The sequence below is a fragment of the Prionailurus viverrinus genome, chromosome D3 (assembly GCF_022837055.1).
Source record: "Prionailurus viverrinus isolate Anna chromosome D3, UM_Priviv_1.0, whole genome shotgun sequence".
In the NCBI taxonomy this organism is placed as follows: Eukaryota; Metazoa; Chordata; class Mammalia; order Carnivora; family Felidae; genus Prionailurus; species Prionailurus viverrinus.
The window spans coordinates 15,974,206-15,999,657 of record NC_062572.1 but is presented as its reverse complement, the minus strand read 5'-3'; the positions used below and the strand labels follow the sequence as shown (position 1 = coordinate 15,999,657).

At 46.1% G+C, this 25,452-nt stretch overlaps 1 protein-coding gene across 1 annotated transcript in view; it reads right to left on the bottom strand.

Annotated features, from left to right (window-relative positions):
* The window catches only part of CCDC60 (coiled-coil domain containing 60), a 163,131-nt gene that overhangs the window by 52,482 nt on the left and 85,197 nt on the right, over positions 1-25,452 (bottom strand). Inside the window, exon 3 of the mRNA XM_047828032.1 lies at positions 1,914-2,084. Within this exon, the coding sequence (XP_047683988.1) occupies positions 1,914-2,084 (171 nt within the window). The remainder of the gene's footprint in view (positions 1-1,913; positions 2,085-25,452) is intronic.

Below are 25,452 nucleotides of genomic sequence, written 5' to 3'. Positions count from 1 at the left end.
AAGGGCTGCACTTTCAGGAAAGAGTATCTACAAATGTACCAGCCTCTCATAGTCTTGCACTCGGGGTTTGTATCTATCACCTGGAACCTTGAGCTTTAAGGAGATCCCCGACCATTAGCATTCTGGGAAGTGAAACAAGCCAGATGCAGAAAAGTCACACATTGTAGGATTTCACTGATAGGACCCTTGTTTTTGTGAAGCACATATTGGTACTTCTCTGAGTTAACACTGCAAAGAACATAATTTGGGACATGTTGCAGAGGAGAGGGGGTATCTGCTGTGGATTCCGTTTGCTCTTTAGCCTGCAACCTGGCAATTTGGGTCCCTGAAGCCCTAGCACAGTGGCTCTCAACCTCGGCTCCACGTTGGAATCATCTTGGGGAACTTTAAATGTTCATTTATTTTTGAGAGAGAAAGAGACAGACAGAGCACGAGCAGGGGAGGGGCTGAGAGAGAGGGAGACACAGAATCCGAAGCAGGCTCCAGGCTCTGAGCCGTCAGCACAGAGCCCAACATGGGGCTTGAACTCACAAGCCGTGAGATCATGACCTGAGCTAAAGCCAGGCGTTCAACCAACTGAGCCACCCAGCACCCCCATTTCGGGTAACTTTAAAAAATACTTTGTCCAGGTAAAACCCCCAGAGATTCTGACATAATTGGTGTGGGAAGCACCCTGGGCATTGCTATTTTGTGCTCTCTCACTGCATCCTTGAGATGTGGTGAGCTTAGGGTCCTCCTACTCTGCCATCTTTCCCTGGGCACTGGTATTTTAAAAACTGCCCAGGCAATTCTAATGTGTAGCCAAGGTTGAGACCACTACTGCTCTAATAGGACAATGGCTCCGGGGGCAGTCCATTTCTACCACATATTTCCTTTCTGCCTGCCTCAGCACCTCCTTTCCATCCTGATTTGTGCCTCATTCAGTCTGCACAAGCTATGTATCCCAGGAGTCTGTCCATGCAGAATGGCGCAGCCTAGGAATTTTGGTGTCACTCAAAAATTGGGACTCAAGGATGCTTTCTAACTTAGGACCTTAGTCACGGGGGAACTAGGTGAGCACTTCTAAACTTTTGTCCTAACCTGTAAAAAGGGGGTAATAATAGCACCTATGTAAGGAATGTTTTGAAATTTAGATGAGAAGATATGCATAAAGCACATAGTAGACACTCATAATTATTGTTGTGGTTGTCACTGTCATCATCACTGTTGCTATTATCAATGTGAATGGACATTTCATAATGGGCCAGTCTGTTGATGGTCCTCTCCCAACCAGAGAAAGACCTTTTTTAATGGAAGGAGGGGGCTACTGTATTCAACAAACCAACAAACATTTCTTGTGCACCTGTTTTGGGTAGACACTGAGCTAGGATTTGGGGATGCAGCTGAAGGCCTAGAATAGAGATATTGACGTGGGTTAAGGTGAACCAGCACACAAACACCTTACAGGAACCCTGAGTCCAAATGAGGTCTGGAGGGGGTTGGGCTGAAATCCAGGAAGTGTCAGGAAAGGGTAGCATTTAAGCTGGGCTTTAATGATAAGTAGAACTTCAGTTGGAAGAAGATGTGGGGAAGGGTATTTAAGGCCCAAGGAACAGCATGGGGAAAGGCCTAGAGGTAAGGGCAAGCCTGGTAAAGAGAGGGAAAGAGACATATTTGGGGACCAGCAAGAGTTCTCGTATAGCTCTTGGCATCAGACGTGCGGACAGGTATCTGTAGTAGAAGATGCTCCATTGGGTACCAGAAGGTGAGGCTGACAGGTAGGTTGGAGCGGACTAAAAGAAACGGTTAGACGCCACACCCCAAGATGGGGCTTCCAGTCTGAGACGGCTGCCATCCCTCAGCCCAACCAGGTGGTGTTCACTCTGCGTGGCCCTTCCCCGGACTGTGGACACTAGCTACCGCCATCTACTTACGTCAAAAGAATATCACCGTAGTGGACTTCTGAGATCTTTTTGGCTGGCTGGAATTTATGTCTTTCTTCCTCTTTCAGTTTCTGAAGGTACTGTTGCTTCTTTTTCAAGGCACTCTCCTCCTGCAACATGCTAAAGTAGCCACGGCCTGTCTTCACCGACCGAATCAGCATGCTGGAGATGGAGGGTGGGAGGAAGAGGGAGGGAGAGACATCAACAGAGTTGAACCGACCATTAAGATGATGCTGTATTGTCCTGGGACTAAGCATCTCTGAAGGGCACTCTCCTACCTGCAGGGCAGGAGCCTTCTTGCATTTGGCACTCTGGGGTCAGATGGACCTGACCTTGAATATTTAACCTCTCTGGTCTCAGTTCCTTCCTCACTCCACAATTCAACAAATATTTATCGAGCACCTACTATGTGCCAGGTACTCTGTTAGGTGCTATGAAATGGGCATAATAATCTGCACCCTACAGGATCAGATACCTTCATGCATGGAAAGGGGCTTGTCCATGATAATCAGTAGCAGATCAGTACTGTAAGGCCCAGGCCCCTTGGCCAAGGCTGCCTTCTCTCAGATTTGCCTAAGTGCTCACCTTTGCTTCACATTTTCCTATGGCTGCAGAAGTGGAGTGAATAAGGTCTACGGGGGCTTGTTGTGTTAGATGACATAAGTTGAGACTTCATGATTCTTTTCTTGCTGACTCAGCCACTGGTTTCTGATCAGACGTCTTGATACTGGCCAAGACATTCTGCGCCTGATGGTCCACACAACTCCTCCGACTTTGCCACTTGTCACCTTGGGGTTGGAACTCGGCAGCACTGTGCTGGAGAAGGAGTGGACACATCTCTCGGTCTGTCCCCCTGTCTTCTGACTCTCTGGGAAGTTGTCAGGCACCATGTTGAACCACCGCCATGTTTCCCCAGGCATGAAGATTGGTTCTGAGATTCAGTTTTATTCTTAAAATCCCTGTTGAACAACCAATGTGTACTAGGGATTGTGCTGACCATTGGGGACACAGTGATGAACAGGACCCTGGGTCTCTAAGAGTACATGGAAAGTCAGTGATGACGCAGAAAGATGGCGGTGGGAAGGACTCTGAGCTTTGTAGGAAGAGGGCACCGAATTCAGACCAGGGGGTAGTTGGAGACATCTTCTGGATAAAGTGACATCTCCTTTCCTTTTTTCTGAGTACCTCTTTCCCTCTCCTGTCTTTCCCTTGCTCTCAGTTTTGGATGGGAATATTCTCAGCAAGCTATCATGGTTAGATTCTGATGTGACCAATTAATCCTTGTTCCTTTTCTAGGAAGAATTAAGGTATTACTGAGGGCATTTTCTTTTCAGCAGTGGACTCTTGTATTGTCCACTGGGAAAATGCTGGGAGGCAGGAGGTGGGGCTTTTCCAGTATTTTTCAAATTGCATCTCACAGTGATAACTTTTCATTCATTTATTTCTCTGGTGGGCATTGTCTGGAAACCTGCTAGCCTAGACACCTGTGAGGAGACTGAAGTTACAGAAAGCAATAAGACAAGGCATCTGCCCCCAGAGAGTTCATAGTATCATAGAGGAAGCACACTCAGAAACATACACTCTGAACACTCCAGTGCAAAGAGCTACAGGAACCTAGAGAAATCTAAGAAGGCTTCCTGGAGGAAGTGACATTTGGGATAAGTAGGAATTTACCAGTAGGAAACATGGGAAATGGCATACGAGTGGATGGAATAGCAGTTGTAAATGTAAAGAGGTGTGTTAGGGACTAAATATTTGTGTCCCCTTCAAATTTACGTGTTGAAATCCTATCCCCCACCCCCAGCATGATAGTATCAGAAGGTAGGGTTTGGGGGAGGTAATTCGGATTAAATGAGGTCATAAGGGAGGAGCCCTCATGAAAGGGATTCTTAGTATCCTTATTAGAGTCATGGGAAAGCTTGCTTCCTCTCTCTACTGCCCACCCTGTGAGGATACAATAAGAAGCCAGCAGCCTACAACCCGGAAGAGGATCCTCGCCAGGACCTGAGCATGTGTGCACTTGATCTCAGACTTCCAGCCTCCAGAACTGTGGGAAATAAATTTCTGTTGTTTACAAGCCACGTAGCCTATGGTAGTTTGTTATAGCAGCTGGAATGGACTAGGACAGGTGAGTCTGAAGATGGCCCGTTTAGGAAAGTACAAGAATCTTTAAAAAGCTGGAGCACAGAAGGAATGTGGGAGAGTGGCCAGAGCTAAAGCTGGCAACACTGGCAGGGAACAGGTGGTGCAGGGCCTTGGGGTCTGGACGGAAGTGAGCCCCGATCTGGGAGTTGCTAGAAATAGAACTTCTAGAAATGCTTCAGGAATCTGCAAATGTTTGAGTTTTCATGAACAGTTTTCTAAGCTAATAACAATACAGAACCCACAGAACATCCTGTTATACACCAGATCAATTCCATTTATACAAGCGTTTCCTGCCATTTCTCTTGCATTGACCAGTTGTGCAGTGCACAACTTTTCACATCTCAGCGTGTTTGTGGGTGTGTCTGCCAGTCACTGCCAGCCAGATGGCAGTTGTATTGTGTTTGTTATCACCTACACACTCAAACTTGGTTGTTACTCCTAACAGCCTGATCGTACAACAGCCCCCTGAATGTTTTAGATCACAAAACCACTGGATCATGAGCTGTAGTCTGAAACATCTTTCTTCTTTCTTTCTTTTCTTCCTTTCTTCCTTTCTTTCTTTCTTGACATTTCCTTATAATCAAGACAGTGCCAATATCAAAATTTGCAGACTGGGGGTCGGCAGCTAGGAAGAGACTCTTGGAGACAGTAGCAAAGCATCCTTTTAAGAAATGCTGCATCCAGAATGGTTGACTCGGAGTGGAACCGTGTGATTCAGAAGAGCTGGGCTCTAAATGTGAAGACGTTTGACGAAAACCTTAAGCAATGTATTTTCTCTTATAGTTTCCCCTTTTATGCAAACAGAGAGCGATCTATAAAAAATTGTCTAGGACAGTTAAGAAGAGCTTTTAAAAATTAGGACACCCTATTTTTAGGAAGTAAAAATTCTAAAGGATAAGCAAGCGTTGTCTTAATTTAATTGACAGTGTTTTTATTTCACTCTGTTTTAAGTGTTGTGTCTTAGCTTCAATGGCAGCTGAGACGAAATAATGGTATTTGAGTTTCTTATAAATATGTCAGTGTCAGGTCATCAGTGATCTTCTTCTGAACTTAGACCCTGCTTCTTAGCTCCTGTCAACTCTTCTGAGTGTCTACACTACATGTCACATGTCCAACCCAGCCAGCCGATTGCAGGCAGGGATCGGGCATTATCTGCCCAGTTCATATTCTTGTCACAGCAAAATGATCTCTCAGTTTCCTCTTAGACAAAATTTCCCAAAGTGAAACCACATTACAGATAAATTTGGCCCTGAATTGTCAGTTCTAGGTGCTTTTGCCAGGCTTTTATTTATTTACTTGCTTTAAAAAATACTTTTTAATGTTTGTTTACTTTTGAGAGAGTGAGGAAGCAGGGGAGGGGCAGAGAGAGGGGGACAGGGGATCCGAAGCAGGCTCCGTGCTGACAACAGAGAGCCCGATGCGGGGCTTCGAACTCACAAACGGTGAGGTCCTGACTTGAGCCGAATGCTTAACCAACTGAGCCACCCAGACGTCTGCCCCACCTGGCTTTTATTTTTAGGTGTAGGAATGCGAGCTGGTTGATAGGATGTGGAATTCGTGTTTGAAACAACAGAGTGCTTCTGTTTTGCTTTCGAGCTTCTCTGAATCCACTCATCAAAGAGTGTCCTCAGGTTGCAAGATTACCCGGTGAAGAGAAAACTGTTACCATTGGCAACCCCTTAATTTCACAAATGACGGTTTTCTTGCTGTAGCACAAACAACAAATGCAGAGCTGACCTGGGGACTGAGGCTCATGTGGCAGCAACCGCTGTTGTGTTACTTCTCAGAGACCCCTCGCGCAAAATTTGGTTCGGAGGTTGAAACTGACCCCACAGATGCACCAAAACTGTGTTGAAGCGACTTAATACTCATGTGATGAGGCTTTCTGGGCAGAGCAGGAAAGGCTCCCAAACAGGTCTGAAATCATGGAAGGTTCACTGCTTAGGGTTCTGTCATGGTCAGGGAGTGGGGCTGGGGTGAGCGGTCCCTGGTCTGTGGCTTGAGCTTCCCTCCGGCACCTGGACTTTCTTATTAGCTTGCCCAGACGTGGACAGAAGAGCAAGAAGTGGGGGGCGCTTGAAAGCTGTCAACGGTCACACGTCAAAAATGGAGTCAGATTCCTTATTGCATTCATTCACACCCAACTCGCTGCATCATTATCAACCATTCGACAAAAATGTATCGAGTGCTTTGCCGGGTGCCTGCCAGGCTCTATTCTAGGTGCTGAGGTAACAGCAGCAAACAAAAGAGCCGCAAAATTCCTGCCCTCATGAAGCTCATATTCCAGGGGGAGTGGAGACAGACAAGCACAACGAAGTAAACTGTAGGCAGTATGCTAAGTGCTGTGGAGGAACATAAAGTGGGGGCATGAGGAGAGTGACTGCCAGGGGTGGGGAGGTTTGATCCACGAAAGGTTTTGCTGAGAAGGTGTCATGCCGGTTTCTGGGGGAAGAGTGTTTCAAGTAAAGGGAATATAGCATATGCAAAGGCCCTGGGCAAGTCCAGTTAGATTAAGAAAGTTTAATTTTCATTGGATAAAATGTGATATTGCACCATCCATGTGTGCTACTGGTATATTGTATTTGCTTTAAATTAAAAAAAATTTTTTTTTAATTTATTTTTGAGAGAGAGGGTGGTGGAAGGGGCAGAGAGAGAGAGAGGAAGACACAAGCTCCGAAGCAGGCTCCAGGCTCTGAGCTGGCAGCACAGAGCCTAGTGTGGGGCTCGAACTCACGGACCTTGAGATCACGACCTGAGCTGAAGTCGGACGCTTAACCGACTAAGCCACCAGGCGCCCCTGTATTTGCTTTAGATATTGGTGTTCTCTTTAAGATTTATGGCAGAATGGTCTTGCTCTAAAAAAAGGAAGGAAGGAAAGAGGTGGGGGGGGGAGAAGGAGGGAAGGAAGGAAAGGAGTGGGGGAGGAAGAAACTGCTGCTCTGGGCACCTGTTGCCTCCCCACAGCCTTGTTCCTGGGTGCTACTCCAGGAGGCAGTAGATTTTACCATTTTAATTAAGAAGCTCATTGCTAATCACTCAATCTAACATCCTCTTGTGCAGTAACAGAGCTGTAGAGGCCCCTTTCTGCCTTTGGACTTCAGGAAGACTTAAGTATGTAATAAATCATGCAGATAAGAGGCCTTTGTATTGAACTAGGCAGTGATGTGCTTTCACGTCTGTGGTAGAACTCAGCCGCACCCTCCCAACCCCCTCACTTCTGGATGCATGAATTAATTGATTTATCCTCACAGTAGCTCTGTGTTGTAGGTACTGCTGTTGTCACTGGGTCTCAACCCACTGGATTGAATGGGTGGAGTCCAGCGGTCCAGTGTGCTGCTTTATAGAATGTCAGGATGTTTCCGTTAGAAAGTCTCACCTGCCTTCCCTGGAAATCACTTTCATTGACTTTAGAGAATCTGTGGGCCACTGGGTCCTTGACTGACTTGAGAGGATTGTCATTGACTGGCAGGTGTCACAGCGCCCCTTGAGCTATGAAACCTCCCTTGGTGTCCTCTAGATTCCTTTAGGGAGTGAAAGGTTGTCACTGAAAGCTGTCTGTCCCAGAACACACCATGGTCTTTAGGGGCAGGGAGTGGGGACAGGCATGGAGAAGACTCATCATGTGTGTTTACTGTGCACAACAGTGGAGGGGGTTCCACTGACACGGGACAGACCTGGCCACTTTGGTGGGCTTTGGGCTCTGATTTCAGTCTGATGGTACAAAAGCCTCTGTCTTCCCCTGAAGAACCTGTAACCAACTAGATCCTGGAAGGTATGTATTATGGATTGAATTGTGTTTTCCCACAGTTCACAAGCTGAAGCCTTAACTCCCAGTATCTCAGAAAGTGACCTTATAAGGTCACTGCTGATGCAGTTAGTTAAGATGAGGTCATGCTGGAGTAGGGTGGGCCCCTCATCCAATATGACTGCTGTCCTTATAGAAAGGGGAAATTTGGGGCCACCTGGGGGGCTCAGTCGGTTAAGCATCTGACTCTTGATTTCGGCTCAGGTCGCGATCTCATGGTTCATGGGACCGAGCCCTGCGTTGGGCTCTGTGCTGACATTGTGGAGCCTGCTAGGGATTCTCTCTCTCCCCCTCTCTCTCTCTGCCCCTCCCCCACTCATGCATGTGCACGCTCTCTCTCTGTCAAATAAATAAACATTTTTTTAAAAAAGGGGGAAATTTGGACACAGGCAAGCACATGGGGAGAATATGAAGCCATATGAAGATGAAGGCAGAGATCGGGGTGATGTTCCCACAGGAAGGAGCACCAAACACGGCTTGCAAACCATGAGTAGCTGGGTGGAGGCATAGAACAGAGTCCCCCTCACAGGCCTCAGAAGGAACCAACCCCGCTGACACACTGATCTTGGACTTCTAGGCTCCAGAAGTGTGAGACAACACATCTCTGTGGCTGAGCCACCCGGCTGGTGGTGCTTTGTTATGGCAATGCCAGCAAACTGTTACATAGTGTGATCAGATATCTAGGCCGGCACGCATGGGACAGCCAGCCTCACTGTGTTGTCTTTGTCCATGAGGGTTAACAACGTCCTTCTTAAATTAATTTATAAAAAGTGGCAGATTGATGGTCCATGCCACAGTAAAGAAAAAGGGCTTGAACATTATGTGGCATGCCTTAGGCTGGACACCTGTTAAGTGTCAGACTCTGCATCAGGCACTGATTATAACGTGTTAAGTTCTGTTCGGGGCACTGGCATTGCAAAGGTGAACGCATCCTCGGAGGATTCACAGTCTTCACCTCTGAGTCTTAGTTATGCATTTTTTTATTGTAATTAAGAGGTTGGTGAGAGATTTGTTTGACTCCTTTATGCCCTTATTCCAAAAAAGTATTAGAGGCAGAAAATTCAGAACAGAACAAAACAAAAAAAGGGATAAAGGCAGGAAAAACAAGAAGGCAAAAAATCAGATAAGACAGGTGTCAAAACCTGTACCACATTGGGGTGCCTGGATGGTTCAGTCGGTTAAGCATCTGATTTTGGCTCAGGTCATGATCTCACCGTTCGCGAGTTCAAGCCCCACATCAGGCTCTGTGCTGACAGCTCAGAGCTTGGAGCCTGCTTTGGGTTCTGTGTCTCCCTCTCCCCCACCCTCACTCTGTCTGTCTTTCTGTCAAAAATAAACATTAGGGGCGCCTGGGTGGCTCAGTCAGTTGAGCGTCCGACTTCAGCTCAGGTCACGATCTCGCGGTCCGCGAGTTTGAGCCCCGCGTCGGGCTCTGGGCTGATGGCTCAGAGCCTGGAGCCTGCTTCCAATTCTGTGTCTCCCTCTCTCTCTGACCCTCCCCCGTTCATGCTGTGTCTCTCTCTGTCTCAAAAATAAATAAAACGTTAAAAAAAAATTAAAAAAAAAAAATAAACATTAAAAAAAAATTTTTAAAACCAAACCTGTACCACATGATGTAGTGCACGATTTGGCCCTGAGCATCCTAGTGGCTAACGCAAAAAGGGAAATACAATCCCTCATGTGATTCCCAATGACCGTACGATTTTTAAAAAGCTGTTCAGGAGATGCCTACTTATTCCTGGTGCTGAAACTAGGAAGCGATTTTTCTCAAGGATCTGTACAGGGAGGACATGCTGTGTAAAGCCATCTCTGTAACAAGACCCTAAGTGCCAATAGTGATGAATGCCTGAATAACAGGGGAAAGGGAAACCCAGCTTAGCCAATTTGAGGAATCAAGTTTTCTGTTGGAATTACCACCCCTTTTCATCCAAGGCAGCCAGACTCCCAGCTGCTAGATCTTCTGGAAAGACCTGGGTGAGAGATGAGCAGAGCTGGTGGGGGTGGGGGGTGGGGCGGGTCTGGGCCCTCATGTCAGACACACCAGTCTATTCTAGGAATTTCAGGCTACAAGATGTTCATTCATTGAGCTGCGAAGCACTCCCATGGTACCGTGGAGGCCCATTTAAAAATGCTTAATATTTCAGCAAATTCCCATTTAATTCCCTTGTATGTTCCCTACATTTTCTCCATCATTATTGCTGATTACCAGGCTATTTGTGTGAAGGGAGCTATTTGCAGGGAAGAGCAGTATTCGCCTTTAAATCCACTCACCCGGGGCCTCCTGTTCACTGCTTTCCATGCTGTAAAACTCCCCTGGCTAACATCGCAAGAGGAACGATGGGGAGTAAAATAATTAACTGCATCAGGCAAGCGGAGGAAGCAGCCGATTATAAAATGGAAAGTTTCCTCTACCCAGTGTGACATATTCTTATCCAGTGCATGGGGATGGGTTTTTATTTTTAAGGGACATATGTTCTCTGTACGGGAGTCTGTGTGTGATCCCATGAATGGAGATTGCTCACTTCGGGAACAGCGTTCTCAGCAGGACTTAGCTCAGACCAAAGGGACAGAAGTCAGGAAGCCCAGGTTTCTCCCAGGCCCCTTCAGACTTGAGGAGCAGTAAATACATGGTGAGGCTTGCACGGGACAGCCTCTGCATGGGACCTTTGCCTCTCTCTCAGGCAGGTTTTAAACCTCTCTGAACTTTAGCCTCTTCATTTTCAAATGGGGAAAATATTAGCTCTTGCCTCGGAGGGCTCTTGGCAGGATTAAATGAGATAGTGGACCTAAAGAGCTTACTATGGTGCCTACCACACAGGACTCCGTGAGAGAGCTATAATTATTATTGCCAACTCGCTCACCGTCCTGAGAGGTTAGTGTAATTTACAGGTGAGAAAACAAGGAAAGGGGTAAGTAAATGATGAGGGTCCGTAACAGCCGGAAAGTGGCAGAGCAAGCATCGGAAGCCAGGAGGGCTGGTTCCAGAATTTCTCCCTCTCCACCTGCATGCTGCAAGGTGAATCACATTCAACTGGAAGCTTCTAAAGCTTTGATTCAGTGGCTTAGTTGGTTAAGTGTCTGACTCTTGGTTTCGGCTCAGGTCATGATCTCGTGGTTTCATGGGTTTGAGTCCCGTGTTGGGCTCTGCGCTGGCAGCGTGGAGCCTGCTTGGGATTCTGTGTCTCTCTCTTTCTCTCTCTCTCTCTCTGCCCCTCCCCCACTCATGCTGTCTCTGTATCTCTCAAAAATAAAATAAACTTAAAAAAAAAAAAAAAAGCTTTGACTTTGCATATCTCCAGGCTGTATGTTGTGTAGGGTTCACCTCTAGGCCTGCAGACTAGAAACTGGTGGCTTACCTTTTCCCCCTTTAGACCATGTTTTACCCAACCCAAGATACCTCCTGTAGTAGATAAAGTCAGTGCTCACATTCCCCTGTTCCCTGTATTCAAGGGTGGAGTGTACTTCCCAGCCCCCTGGCTTTTGGCTTTCATGTAACTTCCTTGGCCTATGGAAGTTAGCAGATATGACTTGAACAGAAGCTTGAAATAAGCTTGTTCAGTTGGCCCCATGACAATAACAAAACCCACTATTTTGCTGAACCCAGAAGAATGAGAAAGGCATGGGGAACAGAACTGAACTCAGCTAATCTCAGCCGAGATTGGCCAAACCCCAGTTAACCTACAGACACATGAACAAGGAAGAAATACTTACTGAAAATTGCTGAGTTTGGGGAAGCTCGTTACATAGCATTATGGTGAAAATAGCTGACCGATACATTATCTATTATAAGACGCACTATTATTTTTGAACCACAAAGAGAAACCCAGGCCAATTAAATTAAGATATAATTATACATTACATCTCCAGCTCAGAGATGTTAAAATGTGAGAAAAAAAAATGCTCCTTTTCGATATGATAAAATATGGTATTAAGAAGGAAATTGCCTCAGACCTGAGAAAAGATGGTCCGGAACAGACCTTAGATCATAAAGTAATTAACAGCCCCTTCTGAGAAGTATCTAGCATACTTGATGACACATTTGAGCAAATTTCTGATATCTTCTGATGAGTTGAAGAGCCCTTTCTGGGTGTTAGATTTACCCACACAGCTGGCCCATCAGATTTGTAACAAGTCTGTTAACCTTTAGCTGTTCGTCCTTTTGAGTGATGCTTTGTAGCTCCTTGCTACTCCAAGTGCTGTGGTCCTTGGACCAGCAGCATCAGCATCAGCATCACCTGGGGCACCGGGGTGGCTCAGTTGATTGAGCATCTGACTCTTGATTTCAGCTCAGGTCATGATCTCACAGTTTGGTGAGTTCAAGTCCCACATCAGGTTCCACGCACTGACCTCGTGGAGCCTGCTTGGGATTCTCTCTCTCTCTCTCTCTCTCTGCCCCTCCGCTCTCTCTCTCTCTCTCTCTCTCTCTCTCTCTCCTCTCTCTCTCTTTCTCAAAATAAATAAATAAATAAACTTAAAAAAAAAGATAGAAAGGCAGAATCTTGGGTCCCCACTCAAACCTCCTGAATGAGAATCTGCATTTTAATAGGACCCACAGGTGATTCATTTACCCATTGAAGTTCAAGATGCATTGTTAGTCTAACTGTCCCCTTTCCCCTATTAAAAACAAGCCAACAAAATAAAACAAAACATTCTCCAAAAAGAGATCTTTGAACTGGCTGTGTTAGAAGCCGGTTTCTGTTGCTACAGGTTTCAAATAGAACTTTGACACACGCTAGTCATCACTTCATCTCAGAAAGTTCTTTAAGCACATCAGTAGCAGACATGGTCCCCCTTTGAGGGCATTCTGCTTGTGGGGAGGCTCCCATTACTTGAATCTGCCTCCATCCCCAGGGCCCTACCTGAGAAATAGGACTGAATGGCGTCAGAAGCAGCCCAGATCTTTTCACAGGGGCCTTGCAAAAAGCTGTGGGAGTTCTGGAGAGCTGGGGGGTGGGTAGCAAAGGGAATATTCTTGTTCACCCTTTCCGTCATGGGGGGGGGGGGACATAGGATTAACCACCGCAAATCACCTTGTTAAAAACCAACAGCCCAGATGTACTTAAAAAAAAAACAACCAACTTTTAATGGTATTACGTCTCTGCATCCAGCTGGTTTTCACTCACATTTTCTGTCTCTGCCTGCAAGAAATATGAGGCTATAAAGCCAGGAGTGCTTCAACGGGAAAGGCAGAATGACATTAAAATGAACAAACACTCCTGGCAATCCGATTTCAGGGATGTCCTGCTCTTGAAGACGGGGAATTGCCTACACGGGAAATTTTCACTTAACAAATTTTACTGTTTTCAAATAATAGCAAATAAATCAGTTTCTTTTCAGTTTGTGGAGGCTGGAGACTTGGAGAGCCCTCTTCGTCTGGCTGGCTGAGGCCTTGCTTTGTCAGCCCACCCAGACGTATTGATTTCAGAGGGGGAGAGAGCACACCTGATGGAAAGAAGGGATCTGAAATGCCATCCTTAAATTCTTGAATTTTCAGGCAACCTGTACGGGCAAATTAATAAGGCGGCCCCAGTTCAAACGCAGTGCCGAGCAAATATTTTGCATTTAAATTCCCGCATTAGAATGCCCTGTTTATACAATAACTTAATAAATCTAGCCTGGCTGCCAAATTGACAAGAAGGTGAGAATCATTCATTAAAATGCAAATACAATTGAGATGAAATTTGGAATACATTTATTACAGTAATTGAACTTCAGTCAACTGTAGTCACAACACAGATTTTGAACTGCCTTTCAGACAAAAGGACGTGTTGTGTTATTCCCCCCCCCCACCACCCAAGTTAATATCTTTGTCAGCATGCAAATTAAAGCCATTTCCTGAGTGCTAATGATTTGCAATGGAGGATTTCACTCTTCTTTATAGGACAAGATTGCCAGAGATAAAGGTCAACTGCATACACAAAAGATTGCACTGGTAGCATATTGTGTATACAGCAAATTGATGGCAAACATATTCTGAGGGCTTATTGCAACCACATTCTTATTAAATCACATCCGAACATCTCTTTACCATCCCCGGGTCATTTGCTAATTGTAATGCCCAACAATGGGAGAATTGCCCAGTAGGGATTTCACCTCTCAGATGAAAAGGTTCAGAGAGATTCTGTCCTTCCAGAATGACTCAGCCCCCAAAGAAGTCCGGTGTGTGGGTTCCTTTTGCTCATAAAGCAGACAGAAGAAAAACGTGGCTGTGGGGCTTGATCCTCACACGGGGATGCCATTTTATATGCTGCAGCTTTATTCTCTCTGGCTCCTTCGTAAGAGTCTTGGGGGCATTTCTGAAGTGTGGGCATGGTACACGTGTAGCTAGCAGGTGCCATTTGAGTTGGAAGAAGGCATAACGTGGAGGGTTCCTTTGGCCACAAGTGTGCTGTTCGGGAGTTGCTCTAGGGTAGCAAAACACAGCTTGTTTCACCTGTAGAATGGGGACATTACTTTTGTCCCCTTCAGCCTCTTCATACCCACTAACTGATCAGGAAGTGATCAGTTAGAACCCCACTTCTTAAATATCACTTGACTGTCTCCCTTCCTGTTGCCACCATCTGAGCCAGAAACCATCATTGGTTGCCTCTGTTACTCTAAGTAGCTTCCTGGTCCTTCCCCTTCCCATCCTGTGCCACAGTGCTCCTTCTAAAATGCAAACCCCCCCATTCCCATCAGAGTGCTCCAAACCCTTCCATGGCTTTCCACTGTCCTGAGGACCACGTCTAGACTCTTTTCCATGACAGCAAGGTCCTCTAAGATATGGGCTTTATCTTGAAGGGAAGTAGAGCATGCCACTCCTGAATACGCCAGGTGGCTTATTGATTATTTTAAATTAAAGTGACTTAAAGATGCAGCCAGGGCAAGGAGGACGCTTTGACCCTCCTTTGTTCCCCTGAGAGTGGGAAATCCTTCTCCCTTGTGCATGGTACCCCCGCTGTGCCAAGAGAAAGAGAGGCGTCCTCACCATCAGACAGAGGGAATTCAGGGCCGAGAAGGCTGTGGAAACCACCCTTGCTGCTTGACCGCTAATTTGCGACCCCTCGCCCAAACCCTTTGTTCTCGATTCTTTACAAATGTGTTGTCTGTCTAGGAGGTACAAAAGCTGCCTGCTGTGGGCACTTCTTTGAGTCTCCTTTTTCTATGGGCTCCTGTATGTACAAAATTAAATGGTTTTGGGTTTTGTTTTCGCTTTTGCCCCTATTTTCTGTCTGTTGTCAATTTAATTGTTAGACCAGCCTAAGAACTGAAACAGGGTGCTGTTGGAAAAAAACCACCAGACGCCGAACAGAAGCGAGGCAAGATTTTATTCACGGCGGGGCCAAACCTGATCTTAAGGAGAAAAGTGCAGAGAATGGCCCCGAACAAAGGTAGCGGTGAGCATATATGGATTTTAGCAAGTCAGAGTACGTCATTATTTAGTTAACCAATTACAATTTACAGCATTTCATGGTAGCCAGTTATATTGTGACACACAGACGTTAGTTTTGGCGGGAACCTATCAATTTAAAGTTCTTTGTCCTAAGAGGGTTTAAAATGACCAATCATAGTTAGACACCTAAGATACCCTGGGGCAGTGAGTTCGTGACTTTGTACATGTTGGTGTTGGCTAGGCCGGATCTTGGTAGAAGGGGTGGGGGAGCGTTTTGCATCCTAAGTTATCTGTTCAGCAAGCAGGCGAGGTCACAGAAGCGAGATAGGGCGGTTAGTAATTTCCGATAACCCTAATAGGGAACTACATAAGCTTTTGTCTCAATTATTCATGAAAGGTGAGTTTAAGCCGAACTTCTATACAATAAGCTTTCTGCTATTTTATAAGCTGACCTATTACAAGAACCTAGAAGGGAAGAAGGGAAAAGTTTCCTGCCTGCTAGTCTTTAACCACTCAACCAGTCATTTCTTTGCCTCTCCCTACCCCTGAACATTACACATGATTTTGCTTCCTCCTGCAGTGCCCTTTGCTGCTTCTTCACTTGGCTGATTTCTATTTGTCCTTCAAGACTTGGGAAGAATTGTCCAGTGTTGACCATTCGATCTCACACTCCCCCACTCTCCTAACTCCAGGCTAGTTCAAGTACCTCCTCCGTGCCCCTCCCCCTGGCTTCTGGTGCTTCTGTGCTTCTCATTATTATCGCACTTATCGCACTCTATGGCAATTGTCTATTTTTGGTCTGCTTTTCCTATTTGACTATGGGCTCCTTAAAGACCGTGCCTGGGAGAGAGAGCGTGGGCGATCAACACTTGTTGGTTTTCCTTCCCTACCTCCCTTCCTTCCTCCTAATGGCAGAAAGTGCCAGTTACCTACCAAATACCCCTTTCCCCACCTTCCTTAGTAACAGACCACCTTCTCTTGGGCTTCCAAATGCCTCGATAAAAACACCAACAAAACAAGACAACACACAAAACTGTGCTTTCCAGTTGCCCTTGCAGATAGGACAGGCCAGTGAGATACAAGTGGAAGTCATTGGGAGAGGCTTCTGGGAAAACTCTTCGAAGGATGTTAATACAGCTGGGGGCATGTGCCCTTTGGCCTTTTTCCCCCTTCTTCCTTCCTGCTGCCTGAGACTTAGCCGTAATGGTTGCAGCACCAGCAGCCACTGTGTGAGCATGAGGAAACCTTGCAGATGGAAACAAATGCTAAGGATAGTGGATTGAAAGATAGAAGGAACCTGGGTCCTACATGACCATGAAGCCACCATACCTATTCTTCCTCCAGAATGGAAACCTCTTTTATTGGAGGGAGCTAAGCCTTTACCTTGGTCAAGTCCTGGTAATCTCCAGCTCTGTTTACCATGCAGCAGCATGGAGTCCCAGCTGAGTCTCTCTCTTTGTCTCTCTGTCTTTTTTCCTCGACTGAACTGTCATGATTCTCACCTTTAATGTGCCATCATCCTTGGCTAAATTGCTGGCCAGGGACTAAGGAAAGCTATTGGCGGGAGGTTAGTTTGGATAGTGGGAAACAGACAAGAAAACTTGGAAGCATGAAATTCTGCCAAGAGAAGTAGGTCTTGGAGAGTCTCCATTGAGGGTGTCAGGAAATAGATACAGGAGGGTCTGAGCCTGTAAGAGTGAGAGCTGGGAGTCAGGGGAGCATCTGTAGTTGAAGGGAAGCTGGTACCTTTGCAGGAGGTGGAAAGGTGTGCATAGTAAGGGCTTGAGCAAGATGCTGAACTAGGGACTCCCATGTACATGATCTCCTTGAATCCTCACAATATCCCCAGGAGGCAGGTAGTTGTCCCCATTTTGCTGACGAGCAAACCAAGGCTCAAAGAGGTCAGGCAGTCTAACCATAGCTTAGTAAGTGGTGGCGCTGGAATTTAAACCCAGGTGGTTTGATCCAGGGTGATCTAGCATGAGGAAAATGTGCTGGTTTTGGAAATGGTCTGTTCTGGTTTTAACTAGTTAGCATCTCCTGATCCCTTGGTGTCTGTGACTTTGGGTGAGTCATTTCTCCCTCTTCCAGATGCACTTTTTTTCATCTGTAAAACTGGGCTAAATGAATACCCATCTTAGGACATTGTTGAAACCATATACGACAGGCACTTAGCATGGTGCCTGGCACCTTGGAGATGTTCGGGAAAATGGTAACAATCATTGTTTTCATCATCATCATCATCATCACCATCAAAGCCGCATGAATGATTGCTGTTACAGCCTTCCTGCTGTGCACACAGCCAGGGTGGTGGTTTGGCTCTAAGTCCCACAAAGCTTCTGGGAGGTGGCACTTGTTTCAAATGGTGAGCTTGGGAGGTTCTTTTCTTTGAGGGTGGCGGCAAGAACAGCGTAATTAGACCGCAATTATTTTGGGATTTGGTAAATTGCATTATGCAGTAATTCATAAGGGTCCGTGAATCGGCTGCCCATAGTGGTGGTGGGAAAAACACTTGGTCTTCGTGTAAGTAATGAAATTTATTAAGCTAAAGGGCCAGGGAATTAACCTCTGCTCTGCTAAATAAGAAATTATATGCAGAAACCTCCTAATTATTTTAAGTGGTTTTCTTTTCTGGATTCCTCCTTTACTTAATCTCTGAGATCTTCAGGAAAAGAGAAACGAAGGAGGAGGAAGGGGAAGAGGAGGAAAAAGATAGAAGCATCTAAGGAACCCACTCACAACCCGGTGGGTGTTTCAGGGGAAGATGGCTGGTAAACAGTGAACTCACATCAGACCTATGGATTTAGGCAAGAGTGGGACGTACGTTAATGTCAATTAAAGTATTTTTTTTAAGTTTATTTATTTATTTTGAGAGAGAGAGAGAGAGAGAGAGAGATACAGTGCCAGTGGGGGAGGGGCAGACAGAGTGGGAGAGAGAGGATCCCAAGCAGGCTCTGGGCTGGCAGCAGGATCCCACCCGGGGCTTAAACTCAGGAAACCATGAGATCATGACCTGAACCGAAACCAAGGGTCAGTCGGACACTCAACCGACTGAGCCACCCAGGCACCCCCATTAATGCCAGTTGAAAAGCCGGGTTCTAATTCTCACTCTCCCAGTAGCTGGCTGTGTATATAGGGAGAATAGTTAACCACTCTGTTCTATTAGCTAAGGGAGAACCATCAGCACCATCATGACCCCCACCATGACCATTGTCACTGCAGCTAGAACAGGAACAATTGCCATGTGCTGCTAACTAAAAAAAAAAAAAAAAGGCTTTGCAGTTCCTGGATTCTTCGATGTCTTTTTTTTTTTTTTTTTTAATGTTTATTTATTTTTGAGAGAGAGAGACAGAGCATGAGCAGGGGAGGGGCAGAGAGGGAGACACAGAATCCGAAGCAGGCTCCAGGCTCCGAGCCGTCAGCACAGAGCCCAACGCGGGACTCGAACTCATGAACCGCGAGATCATGACCTGAGCTAAAGTTGGCCGCTTAACTGACTGAGCCCCTTCAGTGTCTGTAACCAATCCTGTGAGGCAGGTATTAGTAGCAGCGGCAGCCGGATCTCACAGTAAGGAAAGTACGGAGAGGTTCAGCGACTTTGTGTGAGGTTACCCAGATGGGGCAGACTGGAGGCCTGGGTCTGTCCTCCTCACCTGTTCTTTGAGATAATATTATCTCATCTGACTTGTCATGAAAGCCAAAAACACAAAGAAATGGTGTGGAAGCATTTGAAGAAGTCATGCAAAAGCTAACCATGGCTGGAAATTGGGAGATTCAAAACTGCTTTGTGAAGAGGAAGGATTGGCCCTGGCAGTCTGATCACAGTATTGCTGATTGCCAGGGCCACATTCGGGGAAGCGAGCCCTCTCATCGGTGTAGGGTACACGCACATGCGTGCGTGCACACACACACACACACACACACACACATATCTGTGTGTGTACACAGATGAGAAGGGGATGAGTGGGGATTGAGATGCAAAAAAGACAGCACCTCTGTGCAAAAGGGTTTCAGAATTTGGGCTAAACTCCTCTCTAGAAATGAAATTCCTTGAAGGCATTCACCGTATCACACTTCCCACGTGTCTCCCCTCACCCCTTCCTGTTCTTGGGCACATGATAGGAATATAATATTATTTTTGATCATCAGTTAAAGAAAATGGCTAGTTGATTCAGTGAGTTTAAAAAAAAAAACCCAGAAGGGTTATGTTGATTATTTGATCTGTTGAAGGTCATTTCTCTTCTTATCGACCTCTAGAATTAGAAACCAGCATTTTCAGGCATCATTTTTCATGATTCCCAAATTGGCTGTCAGTGAGTATTTGCCTAATCTAAATCTCTTCCCTGCTTGCCGATCCCATTTTTATGTATCCTGCCTCCTTCTGAATACACTTCATTCAATTCCTTCCTTCCTGACATCCTTATTGGACATGGACTGTGTACAAGGTGAATTGGGGCCAAGGAAAGGTGCCAAAATTATGAGATTTGGCCTTCGCTTTCAAAGAATTTGCATTCTAGTTGGCGTTTGGGGACCAGAACCCCCCACTCCTGGTGTCCGCAGCTCAGCCTTGGGCATCATTGTTCTGATCTGAGTCAGAATCTAGACTGAGAATTTTGGAAGTGAGAAGACCATTGGGGAAAGCTCTAAACCCTCCTTCTGTAAATGAGATCCAGAGAGGAGAGGTATCGAATGCAAGTTGGAGGCAGACCCAAGACAGAAATGGGGTTTCTGGATTCCCAGTTCAGTGCATTGTCTCTAAACCCTCGGTCACCTCAGGCATCACTCGATGAACTGAAAAGCAGGAGCTGTTTAGCTGGAGGCTTGATGTTTAAAAGTTGTGGCATGACCAGGGGCACCTGGGTGGCTCAGTTGGTTAAGCTGCTGACTTTGGCTCAGGTCACAATCCCGTGGTTCATGGGTTCGAGCCCCTAGTTGGGCTCTGTGCTGACAGCTTGGAGCCTGCTTCAGATTCTGTGTCTCCCTCTCTCTCCATCTCTCCCCTGCTCGGGCTGCCTCTCTCTCTCAATCAATCTCTCTCTCTCTCTCTCTCTCTCTCTCTCTCTCTCTCCCCCCCCCCCCCCCCACAAATAAACACTTTAGGGCGCCTGGGTGGCTCATTGGGTTGGGTGTCCAGCTTCGGCTCAGGTCATGATCTCGCAGTTCGTGAGTTTGAGCCCTGCATCGGACTCTGTGTTGACAGCTCCGAGCCTGGAGCCCGCTTCAAGTTCTGTTTCTCTCTCTGTGCCCTTCCCTTGCTCATGCTCTGTCTCTCAAAAATAACTAAACATTAAAAAAATCAAAAATAAACACTTTAAAAATAAAAATAAAAGTCTTGGCATGACCAAAATGTTTTTGCTTCTTAACTCTGCTCCTCTGATGTTTTGGTCCTCCGTGGTGCACAGAACCATCTTCCTCAGCGTGAGGAAGCATATCGTGCGAAGAATGTTCCGCTCTGCTATTTTAAGTCCTCCAATGGCTCCCTTCTGTCCTCACTGCTTTGTCTCAGGGCTCTACCCTTCTGTGGGGCTAAGTACCAAAGTCTTCCCTCGCAGGCACCATGCTCTAAAATCAGGCTGCCTTCACGTCTCTCCTCTGGTATCTGCCACTCCTTCTTCACTGGCCTCCCTGCCTTGGACCTCTTTTCCTCCTCTGTCCTCACCAATATTGCACATCGTCTCCAGACCTCCCAGTGCAGCCCCCAGGGCTCTGCATGAGCTGGATTTGTCCTATCTCCTAGACCTCTTCCTCGTCAAGTGATGCTTAGCCAATACCAAGCTGCAAGACAATGCTCTTCCCCATGCCAGTGCCTTTGCTCATAGGCTACCCTGCCTCGAACGCCGCTCTTCCCTGCTTCTCCACCTGGCTGACTTTTACTTACCCTTCAGAACTTGCTCAGGTAACCCCACCCCTCCCCAGCAGTCACCTCTGCTCTTCTCAGGCTGCATTAGGCACCCCTGAACTGCTCACTGACTTGTCTGTCCATGCACTCTCTCCTCCGATCCCCACCACCAGACAGAGCTCCCTGAGGGCAGGGCCAATTTCTAAATCTTTTCTCTATCCCTAGAACCAGCACAAAGGAGAGCCTCATAAAATATTTACTGCATGAATAACTAAATCATTTGAAATTCTTGCATTTCAGAACCTAATTAAATACACGCTGACTCTCTGGCACATAATACCACCGCCACCCTAGTTCGATGTGGTCCCTTTACATTCTCTTTGGATGGAGCAGGTGTATAGAACCGTCCGTGCAGAAGCTGAATCATCCAAACAAGAAAGAGATAAATGGATGTCTTTGCAATATATATATATATATATATTTCCAACTGGGAGCTAGAATATAGCTGTGTTCTAAGAAGCGATCAAATGAAAGGGGCTCCCTATGTGTCTCTCAGGGAAGTTATTTCTTTAGCTTGTAATGCGGTCTCTGACCTACCTATGCCAAATGACTGCAAGAGGTGTTTAAACCCCCCAAAAGGAAGGCACCTCTAGCGTCTAATATCAGGCTACATGGTACGCACATGTTGCATTTTGATTGAATTTCCTGGACTTTGCAAGCTTCATATGACCTCCCTGTTCACACAGGTGCACACACACCCGCGTCTGCACACCATCCTGCCTTCAAAAGTCGCCTCAGACCTTGTAAACATCCTGAAATGCAAACACAGTGATGGCGACCTAAAATGGCCATTTCATCGGAGGCCGCCAACCAAGGCCGCCAGCCATGCCGGCTTCTGTGGGGTTAAAAGGTGCCTTGGCCGAGGGCTACTCCTTAATTAATGTGAGTCAGCATTTGTATGGGAGGACTGCATCTCTTCTGGAAGAAGAAGAGGAAAAACCTTCGAAGTGTCAACAAACAGTTCTACATGCATCCCAATTAGGGTGATTTCTGGAAGGGAGCAGAAGCCTACCACAGCTCTCCGTTTCTAGGCAACTGCTATTAGGAGTTCTGCACCTCACTGGGGAGGGAATATTGGCAAGTCTGTTCGTGTGCAGGAGTCTAATGTGCCTCTTCCTGTTCCCCTCACCTCCCCACCTCCCTTCTCGTCTGTTTGCCCCCTCATATTCAGAAGCAATTACAACTTGGCGGGGGGGCTCGGAAGAAGCCAGATATCCTTGAGGGCAGAAACCCTGGAGAGGACTGAGGCTTGCAAAATCATCCTAATGGTAGCCATTACTTACAGAGCACTTTCTGTGGGGGAGGCCGGGCCCTTATGCCTCACCCGTGTTAGCTCATCGAATCCCTTCAGTAGCCCTACGAGGCAAGCACTATAATTTCAAAGATGGAGCAACTTTGAGGCTCACAGAATTGAAGCGCTGGGCGAAAGTCACCCAACAAGAAGGTGGCGATTTCAGGATGTGCACACTCTGGTCTGTCTGAATCCAGGAGCCACTGTGCTAACTGTGGCGCTCTCTTGGTGCCGTCTGCACACAGGCGATGAGAAAACAGAAGCTTGGAGAAGCCTCTGGAGGCAGTTGGCTTTCAGTTCTGAGATACACTGATTGACTTTTTTTTTTTTTTCTAAAGGAATGCAAACCCCAGCCTGCAATGCACATTATTACCTATTGTGCTTAATGACTAAATGGAATGGGAGAGTTGTTCTTCACAGACCTGCCAGTGTGGATGTAAATGCATTAGCAGGAAGAGAGGCTTTTTCGGGAGCACACCAGCCATCTCCGAAGCACTCCTGGTTTAGAATTTCCAGACAGACAACAGACAATGGAATAAGGCACAAGACAACCAGGCTGCAATCTTTGGACCCATGTTCTCCCGCTTGATTGACGGCAGGGATTACTTGCTGGAGACAGGGCGCACTCCTCAGGAATTCGCAATGGCTATGTCACTCCGAGTCAGTACACAGAGAGATGGGAAGGGTCTGAGGCGTGGTGCAGTTGTGTGTGTTGGGGGTGGTGGCCAAAGGCTCCCTTTCTGAATTTACAACTTGGGTCTTGCCTGTCACCGTAAGCAGCAGCTTCTCATGGCCTCCTGGTCCTAGTGTCTTTGTCTGCCACTGCCTGTCCTTGTCATAGTACATTCAGATGAATCCCAGAAGATGCAAAACGTGTGCCCAGAACCACAGGCCAGCTCTCTCCCGTTCACTCAGGGTCTGCTGAGCTGTGTCAGCCTGAAAGCTGTTCGTTTCAGGGTTTGGTCCCCAGGGTTAAGCTGTCCTCTCTCGTCTTCCTCTCACGGTTGAGACGACCTTACGTCAAGTCCTAGACTAGTGCCTGACACAGAGGAGGAACTTGGCAAAAGGTGTCTATAGTCGCCCAGCCTTCCGGGTCCTGTCCTGGCTGTGATCATGTGCATAATATTTTCTCTGCCTGAGATACCTTCCCTTTCTCTCTCTGTTTTACCTGGTCACTTCCCATTCACTTTTCTAGGCCAAATGCTTCTGATAAGTGACAACTCAAAGACCTAGATGGGTATTGCAGGGAAAGGTACATGAACCTGAACATGCACTTACGGCTGTATCTAGTCTGCGATCCACCTGAGACACTCTTACCAATAATCTGGTCTCTCTCTCTCTCTCCCTCTCTCTCTCCACAACACACTTCCTCCCACAAGCCCTGAGAGCTCTTTAAGCTCTTATTTTTACCTTTCTATCACTACCAATAAAGGGCTGCTCAATTGTACAACCCCCCGGGGTATTATTATTTGTATTCTACAAATTGTATTTTGGGGGCTCTGTTCCCCCTGGGGCACACATTGTAAATGGTGCCCCTGGAATTGTGCAAGAGAGCAGACCTGCTCGGAACATACACTGCCTCCCTGCAAATCCTTGTGCTTTCCTGAAGTAGACTTTGAGGGAAAGAGTTCACAGGATCTAAGGGTGAGCTGTCTCAGGGCAGGGATGGGGATTCAGATTCCCGCCTTAACTAGTTGCTTGGATCTTGCTTCATTGCAGGGATTCCTAAAAAATCTCTTCTGATTCAAAGAATTTTCTTGCAGAATAATGTTCTAATTGATTTCTTTTTATTTTATTTTTTAAAATTTACATCCAAATTAGTTAGCATATAGTAAAACAATGATTTCAGGAGTAGATTCCTTAATGCCCCTGAGCCATTTAGCCAATCCCCACCCCCCACAACCCCTCCAGCAACCCTCAGTTTGTTCTCCATATTTATGAGTCTCTTCTGTTTTGTCCCCCTCCCTGTTTTTATCTTATTTTTGTTTCCCTTCCCTTATGTTCATCTGTTTTGTCTCTTAAAGTCCTCATATGAGTGAAGTCATGTGATTTTTGTCTTTCTCTGACTAATTTCACTTAGCATCATACCCTCCAGTTCCATCCACATAGTTGCAAATGGCAAGATTTCATTCTTTTTGATTGCCGAGTAATAGTCCACTGTGTGTGTGTATGTATGTATATATATGTATATGTATATATGTGTGTGTGTATATGTGTATATATATACATATATGTGTATATATATGTACATATGGATAAAAAGATGTGATGTGTGTGTATGTATATATGTGTGTATATATATGTATGTATATGTGTATATATACACACACACACATATGTACACACACACACACACACACACACACCCCATATCTTCTTTATCCATTCATCCATCGATGGACATTTGAGCTCTTCCCATACTTTGGCTATTGTTGATAGTGCTGCTATAAACATTGGAGTGCATGTGTCCTTTGAAACAGCACACCTGTATCCCTTGGATAAATACCTGGTAGTGCAATTGCTGAGTTGTAGGGTAGGTCTGTTTTTAATTTTTTGAGGAACCTCCATACTGTTTTCCAGAGTGGCTACACCAGCTTTCATTCCCACCAACAATGTAAAAGAGATCTTCTTTCTCCGTATCCTTACCAACATCTGTTGTTGCCTGAGATGTTAATGTGAGCCATTCTGACAGGTGTAAGGTGGTATCTCATTGTGGTTTTGATTTGTATTTCCCTGATGAGTGATGCTGAACATTTTTTCATATGTCTGTTGGCCATCTGGATGTCTTCTTTGGAGAAGTGTCTATTCATGTCTTTTGCCCATTTCTTCACTGGATTATTTGCTTTTTTGGGTGTTGAGTTTGATAAGTTCTTTATAGATTTTGGATACTAACCCTTTATCTGATATGTCGTTTGCAATAATCTTCTCCCATTCCGTCAGTTGCCTTTTAGTTTTGCTGATTGTTTCCTTTGCTGTGCAGAAGCTTTTTATTTTGATGAGATCCCAGTTCTAATTGAT